Source organism: Callithrix jacchus, chromosome 12, assembly GCF_049354715.1.
Source record: "Callithrix jacchus isolate 240 chromosome 12, calJac240_pri, whole genome shotgun sequence".
Classification (NCBI taxonomy): domain Eukaryota; kingdom Metazoa; phylum Chordata; class Mammalia; order Primates; family Cebidae; genus Callithrix; species Callithrix jacchus.
In genome coordinates, this window is record NC_133513.1 from 29647376 (window position 1) to 29663097 (window position 15722).

General features: G+C 52.2%; 2 protein-coding genes across 11 annotated transcripts; one reads left to right on the forward strand and one right to left on the reverse strand.

Moving 5' to 3' along the window:
* Positions 1-1906: 1906 nt before the first annotated feature.
* LOC100894378 (putative protein T-ENOL) lies at positions 1907-7293 on the reverse strand. Of its 6 annotated transcripts, none has more exons than XM_035267388.3 (6): positions 7153-7293; positions 4911-4998; positions 4435-4582; positions 4115-4148; positions 3866-3923; positions 1907-2103 (listed from the first exon to the last, which is right to left on the reverse strand). In XM_035267388.3, the coding sequence occupies exons 1-6, from the start codon at positions 7227-7229 to the stop codon at positions 2068-2070; spliced, it is 441 nt and encodes a 146-aa protein (XP_035123279.1). In that variant the 5' UTR covers positions 7230-7293; the 3' UTR covers positions 1907-2067. The 6 variants fall into 6 exon arrangements, with proteins under 6 accessions (XP_035123279.1, XP_003734479.2, XP_009007664.1 ...); XM_003734431.6 differs by lacking the exon at positions 7153-7293 and adding an exon at positions 6869-6938; XM_009009416.4 differs by lacking the exon at positions 7153-7293 and adding an exon at positions 5918-6585.
* CDIPT (CDP-diacylglycerol--inositol 3-phosphatidyltransferase) lies at positions 6036-11182 on the forward strand. Of its 5 annotated transcripts, none has more exons than XM_035267387.2 (6): positions 6036-6457; positions 6551-6685; positions 8271-8438; positions 8882-8963; positions 9973-10054; positions 10162-11182. In XM_035267387.2, the coding sequence occupies exons 3-6, from the start codon at positions 8302-8304 to the stop codon at positions 10305-10307; spliced, it is 447 nt and encodes a 148-aa protein (XP_035123278.1). In that variant the 5' UTR covers positions 6036-6457; positions 6551-6685; positions 8271-8301; the 3' UTR covers positions 10308-11182. The 5 variants fall into 5 exon arrangements, with proteins under 5 accessions (XP_035123278.1, XP_002756094.2, XP_017834344.2 ...); XM_002756048.7 differs by having other exon boundaries at positions 8285-8438; XM_017978855.4 differs by having other exon boundaries at positions 6636-6685; positions 8285-8438.
* Positions 11183-15722: the final 4540 nt, after the last annotated feature.

A 15722-nucleotide genomic window follows, 5' to 3' on the forward strand; every position in this document is an offset into this window, starting at 1 on the left:
TGGGGTGTGGGAAGGTGGTCACCAAGCGCTGAGTGACCACCTCTCTGGAGAGAGGGCTGGGGAAAGGGGAACAACTTGAAAAAAAGAGGGAAATTCGAAAGTGGGCAGAGGGCAGTGTCTGGGGGCGGGGGCCTGGCCTGGGGTCAAAAAGCCTGGCTGTAGGCTCAGCCTCTTTGAAGCTTTCCCTGCCACCAGCCCCACTCCTGGCCGCAGTGGCCTCTCCACCAGGCCTTGACCTTGTCAGCCTCTTCCAGCTGGGAGAGAACTGACAGGAGCCACTCCTCTTCTCTTACTGCTGGGCAGGAGGCAAACAGCTTTCAGTTTTTTCTTTTTAGAAACAGGGCCTAGCTCTGCCAGCCAGGCTGCAGTGCAGTGGTGGGGTCACAGCTCACTGCACCCTCAAACTTATCCTCCCGCCTCAGTTTCCTGAGTAGCTGGGACTACAGGTGCAAGCCACTGTGCCTGCCTAATTTTTAAATTTTTTGTAGAAAGAGATCTTGCTATGTTGCCCAGGCTGCTCTCAAACCCCTAGCCTCAAGCAATCCTCCTTCCTTGACTTGCCAAAGTTCTGGGATTACAGGCATTAGCCACCAAGCCTGGGTTTTCAATTTGTTTTATGACCAGTTTGCTTAAAATTCAACCCCCTTTGGAGAATTTTTGTATCCATTCAAGTACACCATTTCTTCCCCGCCACCCCAATCTTCTTAGCAATTTAGGCATATCTGTGACCCAGATACCAATTTGAGCTTTATATCCTTGGGGGTGTCCTTTTCCAGTTTTTTTTTTTTTTTTTTTTTTTTTTGAGATGGAGTTTCACTATTGTTGCCAAGGCTGGAGTGCAATGGCGAGATCTTGGCTCACTGCAACCTCCGCCTCCTGGGTTCAAGCGATTCTCCCGCCTCAGCCTCCTGAGTAGCTGGGATTACAGGCATGTGCCACCTTGCCCAGATAATTTTGTATTTTTAGTAGAGATGAAGTTTCTCCATGTTGATCAGGCTGGTCTTGAACTCCCAACCTCATGTGATCCACCCGCCTTGGCCTCCCAAAATGCTGGGATTACAGGAGTAAGCCACCACGCCCAGCCCACTATATCTATTTTTGAACATTATCAGGAATTTATAGCCTGTTTGTCTAAAGAGTTTTTCTCCAAATTAACTACATTTTATGTAATTAAAAAAAAGTTTGTTTTTGAGACAAGAGTCTTGCTCTGTCACCCAGGTAGGAGTTCAGTGGCTCCTTCTCAGCTCACTGCAACCTCCGCTTCCTGGGTTCAAACGATTCTCCTGCCTCAGCCTCCCGAGTAGCTAGGATTACAGGCATGCACCACCACACCTGGCTAATTTTTGTATTTTCAGTAGAGACAGGGTTTCCCCATATTGGCCTGTCTGATCTCAAACTTGTGACCTCACATGATCCACCTGTCTTGGCCTCTCAAAGTGCTGGGATTACAGGTGTGAGCCACCACACCCAGCCTATGTAATGTTTAAAAAATTATTTTTTGAGATGGAGTTTTGCTCTTGTCACCCAGCCTGGAGTGCAATGGCATGATCTTGGCTCACTGCAACCTCCACCTCCTGGGTTCAAGTGATTCTCTTGCCTCAGCCTCCTGAGTGGCTGGGATTTTAGGTGGGTACCACCACACTAGGCTCATTTTTTGTATTTTTAGTAAAGATGGGGTTTCACCATATTGGCCAATATGGTCTCAAATTCCTGACCTTGTGATTCACCTGTCTTGGCCTCCCAAAGTGCTGGGATTACAGGTGTGAGCCACCACACCTGGCCACCAATTAAAAAACAAAACAAACACTCCAATCATATGCCCGCATCCAGCATCCACATCCGGCAAAAAAAAAAGGACCCTCTCCTGCACGTCTACCCCAGAGAAACCACACCAGAGAACTGCATGAGCTGGGGGAGGGAAGGATCCCTGTCTCTTTATTAAAGCCTTTCATTCCTGGTGGTGTCCTTGCTGGCTGAGGCTGGAGGGTCCGGTGATGAATCCAGAAAACTTTGACGGCTTCAGGATGATACTGCTTATGACCATGAGGTCCCCGCAAACGGAAGTGGTTAACGAGTGGCAAAAGAGGAGTTTTGAGGCATGTTCTAGGGATAAAAGGGAGAAGCATGAGAGGCCAGGAGTATCAAAGAGGGGCGGGCTCATCTTCCAAACAGGTAGTTAGGAAGAGCTCCATGAAAGAGACAAGAGCCTTTTCACTCTTTAGACCCAAGACTCATGTCTTTTTTATTTTTCTCAAGACAGGGTCTCTGTCAGCCAGGCTAGCGTGCAGTGGCACAATCATATCTTTCTGCAGCCTCAACCTCCTGGGCTCCGGTGATCCTCCCACCTCAGCCTCTGGAGTAGCTGGGACCATAGCTGTGCACCACCAAGCCTGGCTAATTTTTTTTAAATATATATTTTTTATTGCACTTTAGGTTCTGGGGTACATGTGCAAAACATGCAGGATAGTTGAATAGGTACATACATGGCAATGTGATTTGCTGCCTCCATCCCCCTGCCACCTGTGTCTGGCATTTCTCCCCATGTTATCCCTCCTCAACCTCCCTACCTACCACTGTCCCTCCTTTATTCCCCCCCAACAGACCCCAGTGTGTGATGCCTCCCTCCCTGTGTCCATGTGTTCTCATTGTTCAACACCCGCCTATGAGTGAGAACATGTGGTGTTTGATTTTTTGTTCTTGTGTCAGTTTGCTAAGAATGATGTTTTCCAGATTCATCCATGTCCCTACAAAGGACACGAACTCATCATTTCTTTATGGCTGCATAGTATTCTATGGTGTATATGTGCCACATTTTCCTTATCCAGTCTATCAACGATGAGCATTTGGGTTGGTTCCAGGTCTTTGCTATTGTAAACAGTGCTGCAATGAACGTACGTGTGCGTATGTCTTTATAAGAGAACAATTTATAATCCTATGGATTATAATGGGACCAGTAATGGGGTTGCTGAATGCCCAGCTAATTTTTTAAGCCTCAATAGCAGGAACTCTGTTTTGCTCACTGCAACACTCCAGCCCTCAAGCAGTGCTGGCACATAGTAAGTGCTTAATTTTTATTTTATTTTATTTTTTTGAGACAGAGTCTCACTCTGTGGCCAAAGCTGTAATGCAGTGGCACGATCTCGGCTCACTGCAACCTTTGCCTTCCGGGTTCAAGCGATTCTCTGCCTCAGCTTCCTGAGTAGCTAGGATTACAGGCACACACCACCACACCTGGCTAATTTTTTGTTTTGTTTTTGCTTTGATTGGTTTTGAGACGGAGTCTTGCTCTGTGGCCCAGGCTGGAGTGCAGTGGTGTGATCTCAGCTCACTGCAACCTCCACCTCCTGGGTTCAAGCGATTCTCCTGCCTCAGCCTCCTGAGTAGCTGGAATTACAGGCACGCACCACCACACCAGCTAATTTTTGTATTTTTAGTAGAGATGGGGTTTTACCAAGTTGGCTAGGCTGCTCTTGAACTCCTGACCTCATGGTCCACCCACCTTGGCCTCTCAAAGTGCTGGGACTGCAGGCGTGACCTACCACACCCGGCAGAAAATGATTTCTTTAGGTGCTAAAGAAGCTCCTTCAAGAAGCTCCATGGCTCCTTTCCCTCCTATCCAAATCAAGGCTGGGATAAGAGTACGATCTCACTGCTTCCATTTCTATTATGGAAACTTATCCATACTGTATTGTAATTGGTCATATCCTTGTCTGTCCCCACACTGAAGTGTGACCTCTTCAAGGGCTGAGACTGTATCATTCATTTTTGTGTCACAAGCACCTAAGACAGGGCCCAGCATATAGTGCAAACTCAAAAGGTTTGGTTAATATCAAATAGCCTTGGCATCCATGGACCCTGCATGTACCTTTTCGCGACGGGCTGTCAGGAGGTGTGACTTGGTGTGGGTACAGTTTCTGTCGGAGCTGGAGATGGTGGAAGAGAAAGGAGAGGGCTGAGAATTCTGAATTTGAGGATCAGGGCAGAAGAGAATGGAAGTACACAGTTCAAAAATCCCTCTACCCTGCTGGGATGTGGTGAAACCCCCGCTCTCTCCCCTCCAGGCTCCTCATTTCTCTCACAGGACAAAGAGCATCTCCCTTGAAGCCTCACTCACCGGGTGTCTGTGCCTCGGGTCTTGGTGAAGAATCCTGGAAATAGAGGCCCCAGTCAGAGCAAGGACTATCCCCATGGCCAGGAAGAGAATGTGGCCAGGGCAGATGGGGCTAAGGGGATTCTTGGCCAGTAGTGAGGAGTGGGCACTGGGTTAGCAGGTGAGGGGTCGCTTTTCAGGTCCTAGAGCTGGCTGTGAGAGGGGCGAGATGGGCACAGATTCCTGGAGGGCTCAGCTAGGGGTGGGAGGGCTCAGGGACTGGAACCAGGCATGGAGGGAGGGGGCAGTGGTTCTCTAGACAGTGATCCTGAGGCAGGGGTTACCATGTGTGGATATCTGAGTCGCTTGGTCTTGTGTCTGCTTTTTTTTGATGGGCACAGGATTCAAATGGCAGCAAGCCATAAATAAAGCCTCCTCCGTGAGTTCTGCACTGATCCGGGACAGGTATTCCTCAGAACTACATAATGAAGCCTGGGAAAGGAAAAGGCGGAGGGGTTCAGCCCGGGAGCTCACATAAGGGAGTGCTGGGTGTGGGAGCTCCCAGGCTGGGGCCTCCGGGTCCAAGGAGCTTGGTCTTGGAGTACTGGGTCTTGAGATTTAGCTAGAAGGCTCTGGATCTGGGAGAGGTGGACTGGGGGGTGGTGCAGAGTCAGGGTCTAGTGCTGAGGGCTATCGGGGTGGGCTTCAGGGTTCAGCGTTGAGGCTGGAATCTCAAGGCTCAGACCTGGGACGGGCACCACTGCCTGGGAGGCCTTCACTTCCTTACACTCCCACCTCTACGGTCCCCTGCAGCGCTCACCGGACCTCCTCTCGAGGAGGGTGCAGCTTGAGATGGCCAGCTGTCCTTCTTCTCCCCCTCATTCCCCATCGGAGTGGACGCCATCCCCCTGGGAACAGTGGAGGCCTGTATTGGCCTGAGAAACCAGACCGCTTTCCCCAGAACCCAGCCCACCACCATTCCCCGGGTCCAGGTTTAAACAAGGCCTTTAGAGGAAACATCCCGCTGCATTTCCTCTCTCAAGAAAAAAAAAAGAAAATGTTGCCTTATATATTCGGGAGAGTGGGGAACCTTCCACAACCACCCACCCCTTCACCCAGTGGGGCTTCGCTTTCCTTCTTCCCTCCCAAGCCCTTTCCCAAGCCAAGGCAGCCAACTTGCCGCCCCAGACCTGGCAGATGGGTGGAAACCTTGGGCTACCCGGCAGAAGGGGAGACGGGGAGGCCTAAGGACCTCTGGTATAGGTCGCGGAGGACAGGGAATGGGAGATGGTGAGGAAGGCTGGAAGAGGGGGAGCCAGCTCCGTTTTGCTACTGGCCGCTGTAAACCCTGGAGATCTGCGGAGGTTGCTAGGGGATCAGGGGTTCTAGAACTAAAGACAGAGACATTTCCTAGCGCGCCCCATTTGGTCCTCCAGCCTCCCCTCCATACCCCTCCAGGTGCCTCCTTGGGGGCAGTGACCCCAAACACCAGAGGATTGAGAAGCTTGGGAGAATGACATAGGGATGGAGCCTGCGATCTAATCCTCCCACCACAAGGGGCAGGCGAGAAGCAACCCGGCTGCAGGGCGATCTGGAGCCTCTCTAGCCGCCTGGAGCCTGAGAGAGCAAAGGCGGCTCGAAACTTAGTGGGCGGAGAGAAAAGTGCGGGCTCCACCAAAATTCCTGACCTCTAGGGGGTGCAAAGACTCTGGAGGGAGGAATTTTATCGCCTTATCTTCCTCTCAGGAAGTTACATCCTCCGCGAAAGAAAATCAGAGATTTTTATTCGGCTTTCTTCTCTTTTGCTCTTTCCTCTTCCGTCCCTACCTTTGCTCGACGTCGATGATTCCTTCCTCCCTCTTCCCCTCTGCGTTTTGGTACAAACCAAGGGAGAGGGGGCGGAGGGAGGAAAGGAAAAAGGAAGCGGACAGGTCTTAAAGGGGCCGCAACTATTTTTTAAAGCCTTTTTTTCTCTCTCCAATTTTGCAACGACTGGCCCGGAGGAGGAGGTTCCCGGAAGCCCCGCGCATCTGGAGCAGCGGTGACCGCAGCTGGAGGCGGGAGAGTCTGCGGGGCGGGCGGAGGTTAGGGGGCTGCGGGTCAGAAGGGAGGGCTGCGCGCGCCCCTGCGCCCGGCTCGCCTTGGGGCCGGCGCGTGCTCCCGACTGCTGAGGGCTTCGGCATCTGGGGCCGAGTGAGGGCGGCGGGGTCCTGGGCGCAAGTGGCTCGGTTTATGCGCCGGGCCGGAGGCTGGGGCCGCGCGGCGGGTCCGGGACAGCGCTGGCATCTCCAGAGCGGGCCCGGGGCGGCAAGGGGGGCGCCGCGATGTCAGACGAAAATATCTTCATGTTCGTGCCCAACCTCATCGGTGAGTGCTGCCCGCGGCCCCGGATCGGACGGGAGGGCCAGGGGCCTTGGCGGGCTCCCTGATCCCGCCCTGTCTCCCCGCGTCCCGTTCAAGGTTATGCCCGGATTATCTTCGCCGTCATTTCTTTCTACTTCATGCCCTGCTGCCCCCTTACGGCCTCTTCCTTCTACCTGCTCAGCGGCCTGCTGGACGCTTTCGATGGACACGCTGCTCGCGCCCTTAATCAAGGTGACCGACACCCCTCCCAGCCAGCCTTGGGGCCTAACAATCCCCTGCCCCCTTCCCCTGCCTCCTTGGGACCTCAGGGTCAGAGGGCTGTCATTCCCATCTCTGAAAAAAGCAGAACAGGATGGTCTGAGGTTTTTGGTTTTTTTTTTTGTTTTTGAGACAGGGTCTCGCTCTGTCACTTACGCTGGAGTGCAATGGCGAGACGATCATGGCTGTCTGCAGCCCCCATCTCCTGGGCTCAAGTAATCCTCCCACCTCAGCTTCCTGAATAGCTGAGACAACAGCCACTTGCCAGCACACCTGGCTAATTTTTAAACTTGTGTAGACTGGGTCTTGCAGTGTCGCCCAGACTGGTCCCAGCTCCTGGCCTCAAGCGATCCTCCTGCCTTTCTCCCAAAGTGCTGCGCCCAGCAAGAATGGACTGATTTTGTAGTAAAAGGGATTTAAGCTAGCTCTTGAGAACTCACTGTTTGCGAGAGGTGTGGATCAGCAAGACATGACATGGCCGTGGTACTGCTGAAGGTCTCTCTAAATACAAGTCCATTTAGTCAGTCGCAGCAGCTCACGCCTATAATCCCAACACTTTGGGAGGCCAAGGCAAGTGGATCATGAGATTAGGAGTTCCAGACCCGCCTGGCCAACATGGTGAAACTTTGTCTCTACTAAAAATACAAAAATTTGCCAGGCATGGTGGCCTGTGATTCCAGCTACTCAGGGGGCTGAGGCAGGAGAATCTCTTGAACCCAAGAGGCAGAGGTTGCGGTGAGCTGAGATTGCAACACTGCACTCCAGCCTGGGCAACAGAGGGAGACATCTCTGGGGTGGGGTTGGGGAGTCCATTAAACAGGTGTTTACTGGAGGCCTACTGTGTGTCCTGTATAAGTTGGATTCCAGAAGGCATGTTTAGAGGGAGGATGGAGAAGGAAGGGTGATGACTTCTAGAGGATTGACAAATTTTTTCTTTTGTTTTTTTGACACAGAGTCTCATTCTATTGCCCAGGCTGGAGGGCTGTGGTGCAATCTTGGCTCACTGCCACCTCCACCGCCTGGGTTCAAGTGATTCTCCTGACTCAGCCTCCCAAGTATCTGGGATTACAGGGACACACCACCACGCTCGGCTAATTTTTTATATTTTTATTAGAGATGGACTTTCACCATGCTGGCCAGGCTTGAACTCCTGACCGTGTGATCTGCCCACCTCAGCCTCCCAAAGTGCTGGGATTACAGGCATGGGCCACCACGCCCGGCTAATTTTTTCATCTGTTCTCCAGACCCACTTCTAAGGCTTCTCTCGAGGCATCAAGTTTCTTGGTCTCACCCTGGAGTCTTGGTTCTGGGGTTGATGAGTTGCAGACACAGCTTTCCTTTCTCCTACCCTGTTCCCTCCACTCTCATGCCTTCTCAGTCCATGTCATGGTGACCTTTGCCCACTGACCTCACACAGAGCCTGTTTTCCAGCCTGCGTTCCTCCCCAGGCTGGTGGACACTTTGAGTCTTCACTTACACCCTGGATCGGAGTGATAAACCAAATATGGGCACTTGTCCTACGTCCACTGTACCCTAACAGCCCCTGCCCACCTAACAGCCCCCATCTTCCAGGAACCCGGTTTGGGGCCATGCTGGACATGCTGACAGACCGCTGCTCTACCATGTGCCTGTTGGTCAACCTGGCCCTGCTGTACCCTCGAGCCACGCTGTTCTTCCAGCTCAGCATGAGTTTGGATGTGGCCAGTCACTGGCTGCACCTTCACAGGTGTGCGGTGATTCTGGGGGCCTTGGCCAGTTGGAGACACTACAGTGGGGCAGGGGGAGCCTAGATGGAAGGGTGTCTGGGATGGCATTAGGCGTCCTGGGAGGGCTCCTTTTTAGCTCTGCTTTGTAGAAGGGCCCCAGGCAAATCTGCCTGTCTTAGAATCAACTTCAGTCATGTTTACAGTTGCATTAAGCAATTCTTAGGACTCTTCCAGCTGGATATTCTAGGATTCCAAATAGGTGACAGCTTGCAGGAAGGGGCATGGGGGCTTTTGAATGTGGCATTTAAAGCCTGATTCTACCCTCAAATAGGTAACTGGCTTTGGGCAGGATACTGGTCCTTAGCCATGCCCAGTTTTCCATCAATACAATAGGAGCTAACATGATGATCAGATGCAGGGTAGTAGTCATAAAGCTCGTGGGTTCTCCTGTTTTCTCCCCAAGTTCTGTGGTCCGAGGCAGTGAGAGTCACAAGATGATCGACCTGTCTGGGAATCCGGTGCTTCGGATCTACTACACCTCAAGGGTAAGCGTTTCCTGCACACCCTGTCCCTCATGCTCTTGGCTATGGGAAGTCCTGGGCTGAACCCTGGTCCTAGGCTAGGAGAAGGCACTGAGCAGGGCCTGCCCAGTCACTCTAGGAGGAGGAGCCTGTAAGCTTAGGCGTGGAGGAGGAGGATTGGTTGTGGGGGTGCCTGTGTGAATTACTCCAGGGAGCAAGTATGAGGCCTGCGGAAGAGGAGGGAGTGAGAGGCGGGAAGGAGATAAAGCCAGAGAGGTCTGCAGGGCTGGACTGTGGACTTGATTCCAGGAACACAGGCAGCCTCTGAAAGGATTTTTAAAAAGCTAAGTAATGGCTGGGTGTGGTGGCTCACGCCTGTAGTCCCAGTGCTTTGGGAGGCTGAGGTGGGAGGATTGCTTGAGGCCAGGAGTTTGAGACCAGCCTGGGCCACAAGGTGAGACTCTGTTTCCCCACACACAAAAAAGTCGAATTAGCCAGGCACAGTGGTGCAGGCCTGTCGTCTCTACTTAAGGTGGAAGGATCGAGTGAAACCAAGAGGTTTTTTTTGAGAGACTTGCTGTGTCACCCAGGCTGGAGTTCAGTGGCACGTTATTGGCTCACCGCATCCTCCATCTGCCAGGCTCAAGCAATTCTTGTGCCTCAGCCTTCGAGTGGCTGGGACTATAGGCGCACACCACCACACTCAGCTAAGTTTTTGTATTTTTAGCAGAGAGGGTTTTTGCCACGTGGTCAGGCTGGTCTCAAACTCCTGACCAGGTGATCTGCCTGCTTCAGCCTCCCAAAGTGCTGGGATTACAGGTGTGAGCCACCACGCCCAGCTGAAACCAGGAGTTTTGAGGCTGTAGTGCTATGATCATAGCACTGTATTCCAGCCTAGATGACAGAGTGAGACCCTGTCTCTAAAAAAGAAAAAAAAAAAAGAAGTAATATCCTGAGATTGCACTCTCCTTAATGCTGGGGGACGGGGGTGGCACTGCCTCTTGGTAACTCGGCCTGTTTGCTGTGTGTGCAGCCTGTCCTGTTCACCTTGTGTGCTGGGAATGAGCTCTTCTACTGCCTCCTCTACCTGCTCCATTTCTCTGAGGGACCTTTAGGTAGGAGATGAGGGGCTGGGAAGAAGGATGGGAGGGGGCTCTGGCCTGCCCAGGGAGATGAAGGCCCCCTCCTTTGGTCCCCCAACTTCCCTGCTGCCTTCCTGCAGTTGGCTCCGTGGGGCTGTTCCGGATGGGCCTCTGGGTCACTGCCCCCATCGCCTTGCTGAAGTCACTCATCAGCGTCATCCACCTGGTCACAGCCGCCCGCAACATGGCTGCCCTGGACGCAGCAGACCGTGCCAAGAAGAAGTGATACTGGAGCCCCCAGTCCTGGCTGCCCACCTGCCCTGGGAGTCTCGCTGTGCCACATGGCTCCCCACCCTCTGCTAGGAGGTCCCAGTCGCACACCTTCCTCATGTGTTGTCCTACCTGCTGGGATGGGGTCAGCCTCTCTTTGGTGATGTCATGTACTCTGGGATCCTGAGGACCGGGCCCATCCCTGGGATCCCCAGGGAGCCGGGCCTCAAATCAGGGAGGATACGAAGGAGGCCCCATCCGTATAGGTGGTGCTCCTGGGGTGCCAGGACCAGGTACTGTCACACCCTGCCAGCTCAGCCCTGGAGTGTGAGCTGCTAGGGATGCTGGAGTGAGGGAGATGGTGTGTGGGCTGAGTTTCCCAGAAGCAGGGGAATCAGACCTCTGCCCCCAGCCAGAGCAAGCCTGGGGCACTGTGCTCGGAAGGGAAGAATCCATCCACAGCCTTCCCCTTCGCCGGCTCCTCTGTCCTGCCTACTGTGGTCCTGGAAGCCTTGATTATAAAGGCGAGAAGTTCACTATTTGACTTGCTTTCCTTTCAGACATTCTTGGCTCAGGGCCTAGGTTCAGGGAGCTTCGGGAAGGACATCCGTCTGGGTGCTTTTCCTCCAATTTGCTGGCTGGCTTCTCCATCTGTCCACAGTGACCTCAGAGAGAGGCCTTCCTGCCACTCACGCTCATGCGGTGTCCCCACCGCCCACTTGTTTTATGTCACTGTCTACATGTATTTATATTCTTGATATTTTCTACCCTCACTAGAATGTAAACGCCATGAAGGCACAGACTTTTCTCGTTCCCTTCTCTATCTCTAGAAAAAGACCAACCTGAACCTGGCATATAGTAGCTGCTTAATAAATACTCATCTGTCAATTAGTTGGTTTGTCAGAATGTGGTCCTTAGACCATCTGGAGAATATTTCTATTTCTCTCTTTTTGTTGTTTTCTTCCTTTTTTTAGAGACAGAGTCCTACTCTATCACCCAGGCCGGTGGTGTAGTCCTAGTTCACTGCAGCTCCAAACTCCTGGCCTTCAAGTCATCCTCCCGCCTTAGCCTCCCAAAGTGCTATTATTACAGGCATGAGCCACCAAGCCTGGCTGGATATTTCTTTAAATGCAACTTTGAGCGGGGCGCAGTGGCTCACATCTGTAATCCCAGCACTTTGGGAGGCCAAGCTTGTGTGGATTGCTTGAGCACAGGCGTTCGAGACCAGCCTGGGCAACATGGTGAAACCCTGTCTCTACAAAAAAATACAAAAATTAGCGAGGTGTGGTGGCATGCACCTGTGGTCCCAGCTACTCAGGAGACTGAGGTGGGAGGAGAGCTTGAGCCTGGGAAGCAGGAGGCAGAGGTTGCAATGATACGTAATGGTGCCACTCCAGCCTGGGGGCCAGGGCCAGACAGTGTCAACAGCAACAAAAAGGAACTTCAGCCCATCTCGGAGGCTTATGACTGGCCTGTAATCCCAGCACTTTGGGAGGCTAAGGTGGGAGGATCATTTGAGCCCAGGAGTTTGAGACCAGCCTGGGCCATATTGCCAGACCCTGTCTGTACCCAAAAAAAAAAAAAAATATATATATATATATATATAAATTGGTCAGGTATGGTGGTGTATGTCTTAGTCCCAGCTACTGGGGAGGCTGAAGTGAGAAAATGAGCCCGGGAGGTCAAGGCTGCAGTGAGCCATGATTGTGCTACTGTACTCCAGCCTGGGCGACAGAACAAGATGTCTCAAAAAGTAAAATAAATGCAAGTTCTTGGGTCCTGCAGCAGACCTTCAGAGTTGGAAGCTCTAGGGATGGACAGCTGGACGAGGTGGCTTAGACCTGTAATCCCAGCACTTTGGGAGGCCGAGGCAGGTGGATCACCTGAGGTCAGGAGTTCCAGACCAGCCTGAGCAACATGGAAAAACCCCGTCTCTATTAAAAATACAAAATTAGCCAGGGGTGGTGGCATGTGCCTGTAATCCCAGCTACTTGGGAGGCTGAGGCAGGAGAATCACTTGAACCTGGGAGGCAGAGGTTGTGGTGAGCCAAGATGGTGCCACTGCACTCCAGCCTGGGCAACAGAAGCAAAATTCCATCTCAAAAAAAAAAAAAGCTCCCAGAAGCCTGCAACTTCAGCGCCGGAGGATTCTTCCAGTAATGTTGAGAAACACTGGTCCCTATCTGTGGGCTCCTGTAATATACTAGGCATCGTTCTGTACATCTATCCCCTACCATCTGTGGTTTTAAACTCTAGTACCATAGGCCAGACTGTGCTGGGGGTTCTTTGCAGATGTTACTCATTCTATCTGCATAATAGCTTAGCCAAGTGGCCCAAGAGGCCCCTGTGCCCGGGAGAATGGAAATTTACCAGACATGTACTGAGTCTCAACTCCTGTGCTAGGCCCAGGGGAGTCACTGAGTACTGGGTGGCTACTTCCCCTACCATATCACAGGAAAGTGCTCGTTGAGGATGGGAGTAGAAGACGCACAAGACCTGACTTAGGGTTTGGTGAAAGGGCTGGGTCATGTAGAAGGCTGGTAGGGATGGGAGAGGAAAGCGTTAGGCAGAGGAGATCGCTTCTTAGCTGAGGGAACGGCATGGGAAGGCAGGGACGCCAGAGAGGCCCCTGGGTTCTGCAGCTCTTCCTCCAGCACGGTAGGTCCTCTGAGCACTCTTCAGCCCCACAGCATGGAGCCCTCAGCCCTCCTGGCTCCCATGTCCCTGACTGGCTCCCGGGCTCCTTGGTTCTAACCATTTACAGTGACATCAGAAATTGGAACAGATCCAGGCTGGCACAGTGGCTCACACCTGTAATCCCAGCACTTTGGGAAGCCGAGGGGGTGGATCATTTGAGGTCAGGAGTTGAAGACCAGCCTGGCCAACATGGTGAAATCCCATCTATACTAAAAATAAAAAAAATTAGCCGGACGTAGAGGTGCACTTCTGTAGTCCCAGCTACTCGGGAGGTTGAAGTGGGAGGATTGCTTGAACCCAGGAGGCAGAAGTTGCAGTGAGCCGAGATCATGCCATTGCACTCCAGCCCAGTGACAGAGTGAGACTCCTAACTACAAAAAAAAAAAAAAAAAAAAAAAAAAGCAGCAGCAGCTTTGGTGTGTTTCCAGCGCGTCAGGCACCCCCCACCCCCGCCAACCTGGCCTGCTCCAGTCAAGGCAGGGAAAAAGAAAAACAGATCTAAATTTCGTGGGCTGGAGCACCAAGTCCTGGGGGTTGGGGGCTGGGAGAGCTGGGAAGAGGCAAGGAAGAGCCAGCTGGGGCGGCCTAGGAACCCAGAGGACTTTTAAAATTTTTATTTTGGAAATAGGGTCTCTCTCACCTGGGCTGGAGAGCTGTGGCATGATCATAGCTCACTGCAGCCTCGACCTCTCAGGCTCAAGCAGTCCTCCTGCCTCAGCCTACGGAGTAGCTGGGACTACAGGCATGCACCACCATGCCCTGTTAAATTTTAAATGTTTTTTGTACAGATGGGGGTCTCACTGTGTTACATAGGCTGGTCTCCAACTCCTGGCCTCAAGTGACCTTCCTGCCTTGGCTTCTTAAAGTGCTGGAATTACAGGTGTGAGCCACTGCGCCCAGCCCATTTCCATATCTTAACATTCATTTATGGAAAAGGGAAGTGCAGGCATGTGATGTCATTTCCCCTTGCATTTCATTGGTGAGAGCAAATCACATCAAAGCCTGATCACCAATCGATGTCCATGTGGAGACGTCAAGGCATAGACTAGAAATAAGCCCACAGCTTTTGGGTGAGGTGAGGGCTGGAGAAATGGATGCTGAGGTCAGTGGTATAGAGACCACCTAAGATCATAAGACTGGACAAGAATGTCGGCATGAGAAGGGGGCCTCGGGGAACCCATAAATCAGAGTCTGAGAGAAGTAAGAAAGAAAACTAAAACAGGTGACTTCAGGAAAGCCCAGCATGAGAGGAATGGTCACTGTGCCAAGTGATGGAGTGGCTGATCAATTACTGCATTTAGCAACGAGATGTGACTGGTGCCGCCGAATAGAGCAGCTTCCATAAAGTAAGGGGCAGAGACAGAAGATACCTGGAGTGGGTTTTTTTTTTTTAGTTCGAGTTTTGCTTTTGTTGCCCAGGCTGGAGTGCAATGGCACAACCTCAACTCACTGCAACCTCCACCTCCTGGATTCAAGCGATTCTCTTGCCTCAGCCTCCCAAGTAGCTGGGATTACAGGCGCCCACCACCACACCTGGCTAATTTTTGTATTTTTAGTCGAGACAGGGGTTTCGCCATGTTGGCTAGGCTGGTCTTGAACTCCCGACCTCAGGTGATCCATCCACCTTGGCCTCCCGAAGTGCTGGGATTACAGGCATGAGCAACTGTGCCCGGCCCTATCTGGAGTGGTTTGAAAAGATAATGAGAGGTGAGAAATGGAAAGTGAGACCACAGAGAACTCTGGAAAAATTTGGCTGTGACGAAAAAAGGAGAGGTGGGAGTTGGAGGGGCTCATAGGGTTACGGGAGTTGTTTTATATGGACAGAGTAGGCACGTCAATACCCTGATGACGATGCTGCGCAGAGAAGAAACTGACGGCATACCAGCCGGGCACCGTGGCTCACACCCGTAATCCCAGCCCTTTAGGAGGCAGAGGCAGGCGGCTCACTTGAGGTCAGGAGTTCATGACCAGTCTGGGCAACATGGCAAAACCCCATTACTAAAAATACAAAATTAGCAGGGCATAGAGGTGCATGACTGCAGGACAATCACTTGAACCCAGGAGGCAGAGGTTGCAGTGAGGTGAGATCACATCACTGCACTCCAACCTGGGTGACAGAGTGAGACTGTCTCAGAAAAAAGGAAAAAGAATGACAGCACAGGAGAGGAAGGTGATCAGTGGGGGAATGCAGCCCTCCCTCCTAGAGCCCATGGGGAGGAGCCCCAGGTGGGAACAGGAGGGAGAGAAGAGTCCAGATGCCAGCAGTTTGTTAGGTTTGTTGCTGGGAAGGGCCTTCCTACCCAATTTGCTTCTATTTTCTCAAAGAGGTGAGAGAAAGTGGGCAGGGGAGTAGGAGGCTGAGAAGAGAGGTGGTGTGAAGGGTTGTCTCAAAGCAGATTGCACACAAGACAGAGCAGCAGTCAGAGGAGCTGTACCTCCCCCAAAGTTTGTTGCCATGAGTTTAAAATAAGATCAGTCAGCTCCAAGGGGTGTTCCTCCTCCAGCAACGTGCAGCTGGTCAGGGGCAGTGCAAAGAGGGAGGGAGGTGGTTTAAGAAGGGATGGGGCTTTTAAGAAGGGATGGGGCTTTTTCCAATAAATATCACAGAGAAGGGAAGATCAAGGAGTTGGGGAGGCTTTTAGGGGGTTGTTTTCAATAGAAACAGGGTCTCCCTCTGTCACCCAGGCTGGAGTGCAGTGGTGTGATCATAGCTTACTGCAGCCTCCAACTTCTG

Coding starts and splice junctions, on each gene's coding strand:
- CDIPT (XM_002756048.7), top strand. CDS start 6,415: ATGTCAGACGAAAATATCTTCATGTTCGTGCCCAACCTCATCG. Junction 6,686..8,284: donor TGCTCGCGCCCTTAATCAAG/GTGACCGACACC, acceptor CCCATCTTCCAG/GAACCCGGTTTGGGGCCATG. Junction 8,439..8,881: donor CACTGGCTGCACCTTCACAG/GTGTGCGGTGAT, acceptor TTTCTCCCCAAG/TTCTGTGGTCCGAGGCAGTG.
- LOC100894378 (XM_035267388.3), bottom strand. CDS start 7,229: ATGGACTTGTATTTAGAGAGACCTTCAGCAGTACCACGGCCATGTCAT. Junction 3,924..4,114: donor ACCCGAGGCACAGACACCCG/GTGAGTGAGGCT, acceptor CACCATCTCCAG/CTCCGACAGAAACTGTACCC. Junction 2,104..3,865: donor TGACAGCCCGTCGCGAAAAG/GTACATGCAGGG, acceptor TTTTATCCCTAG/AACATGCCTCAAAACTCCTC.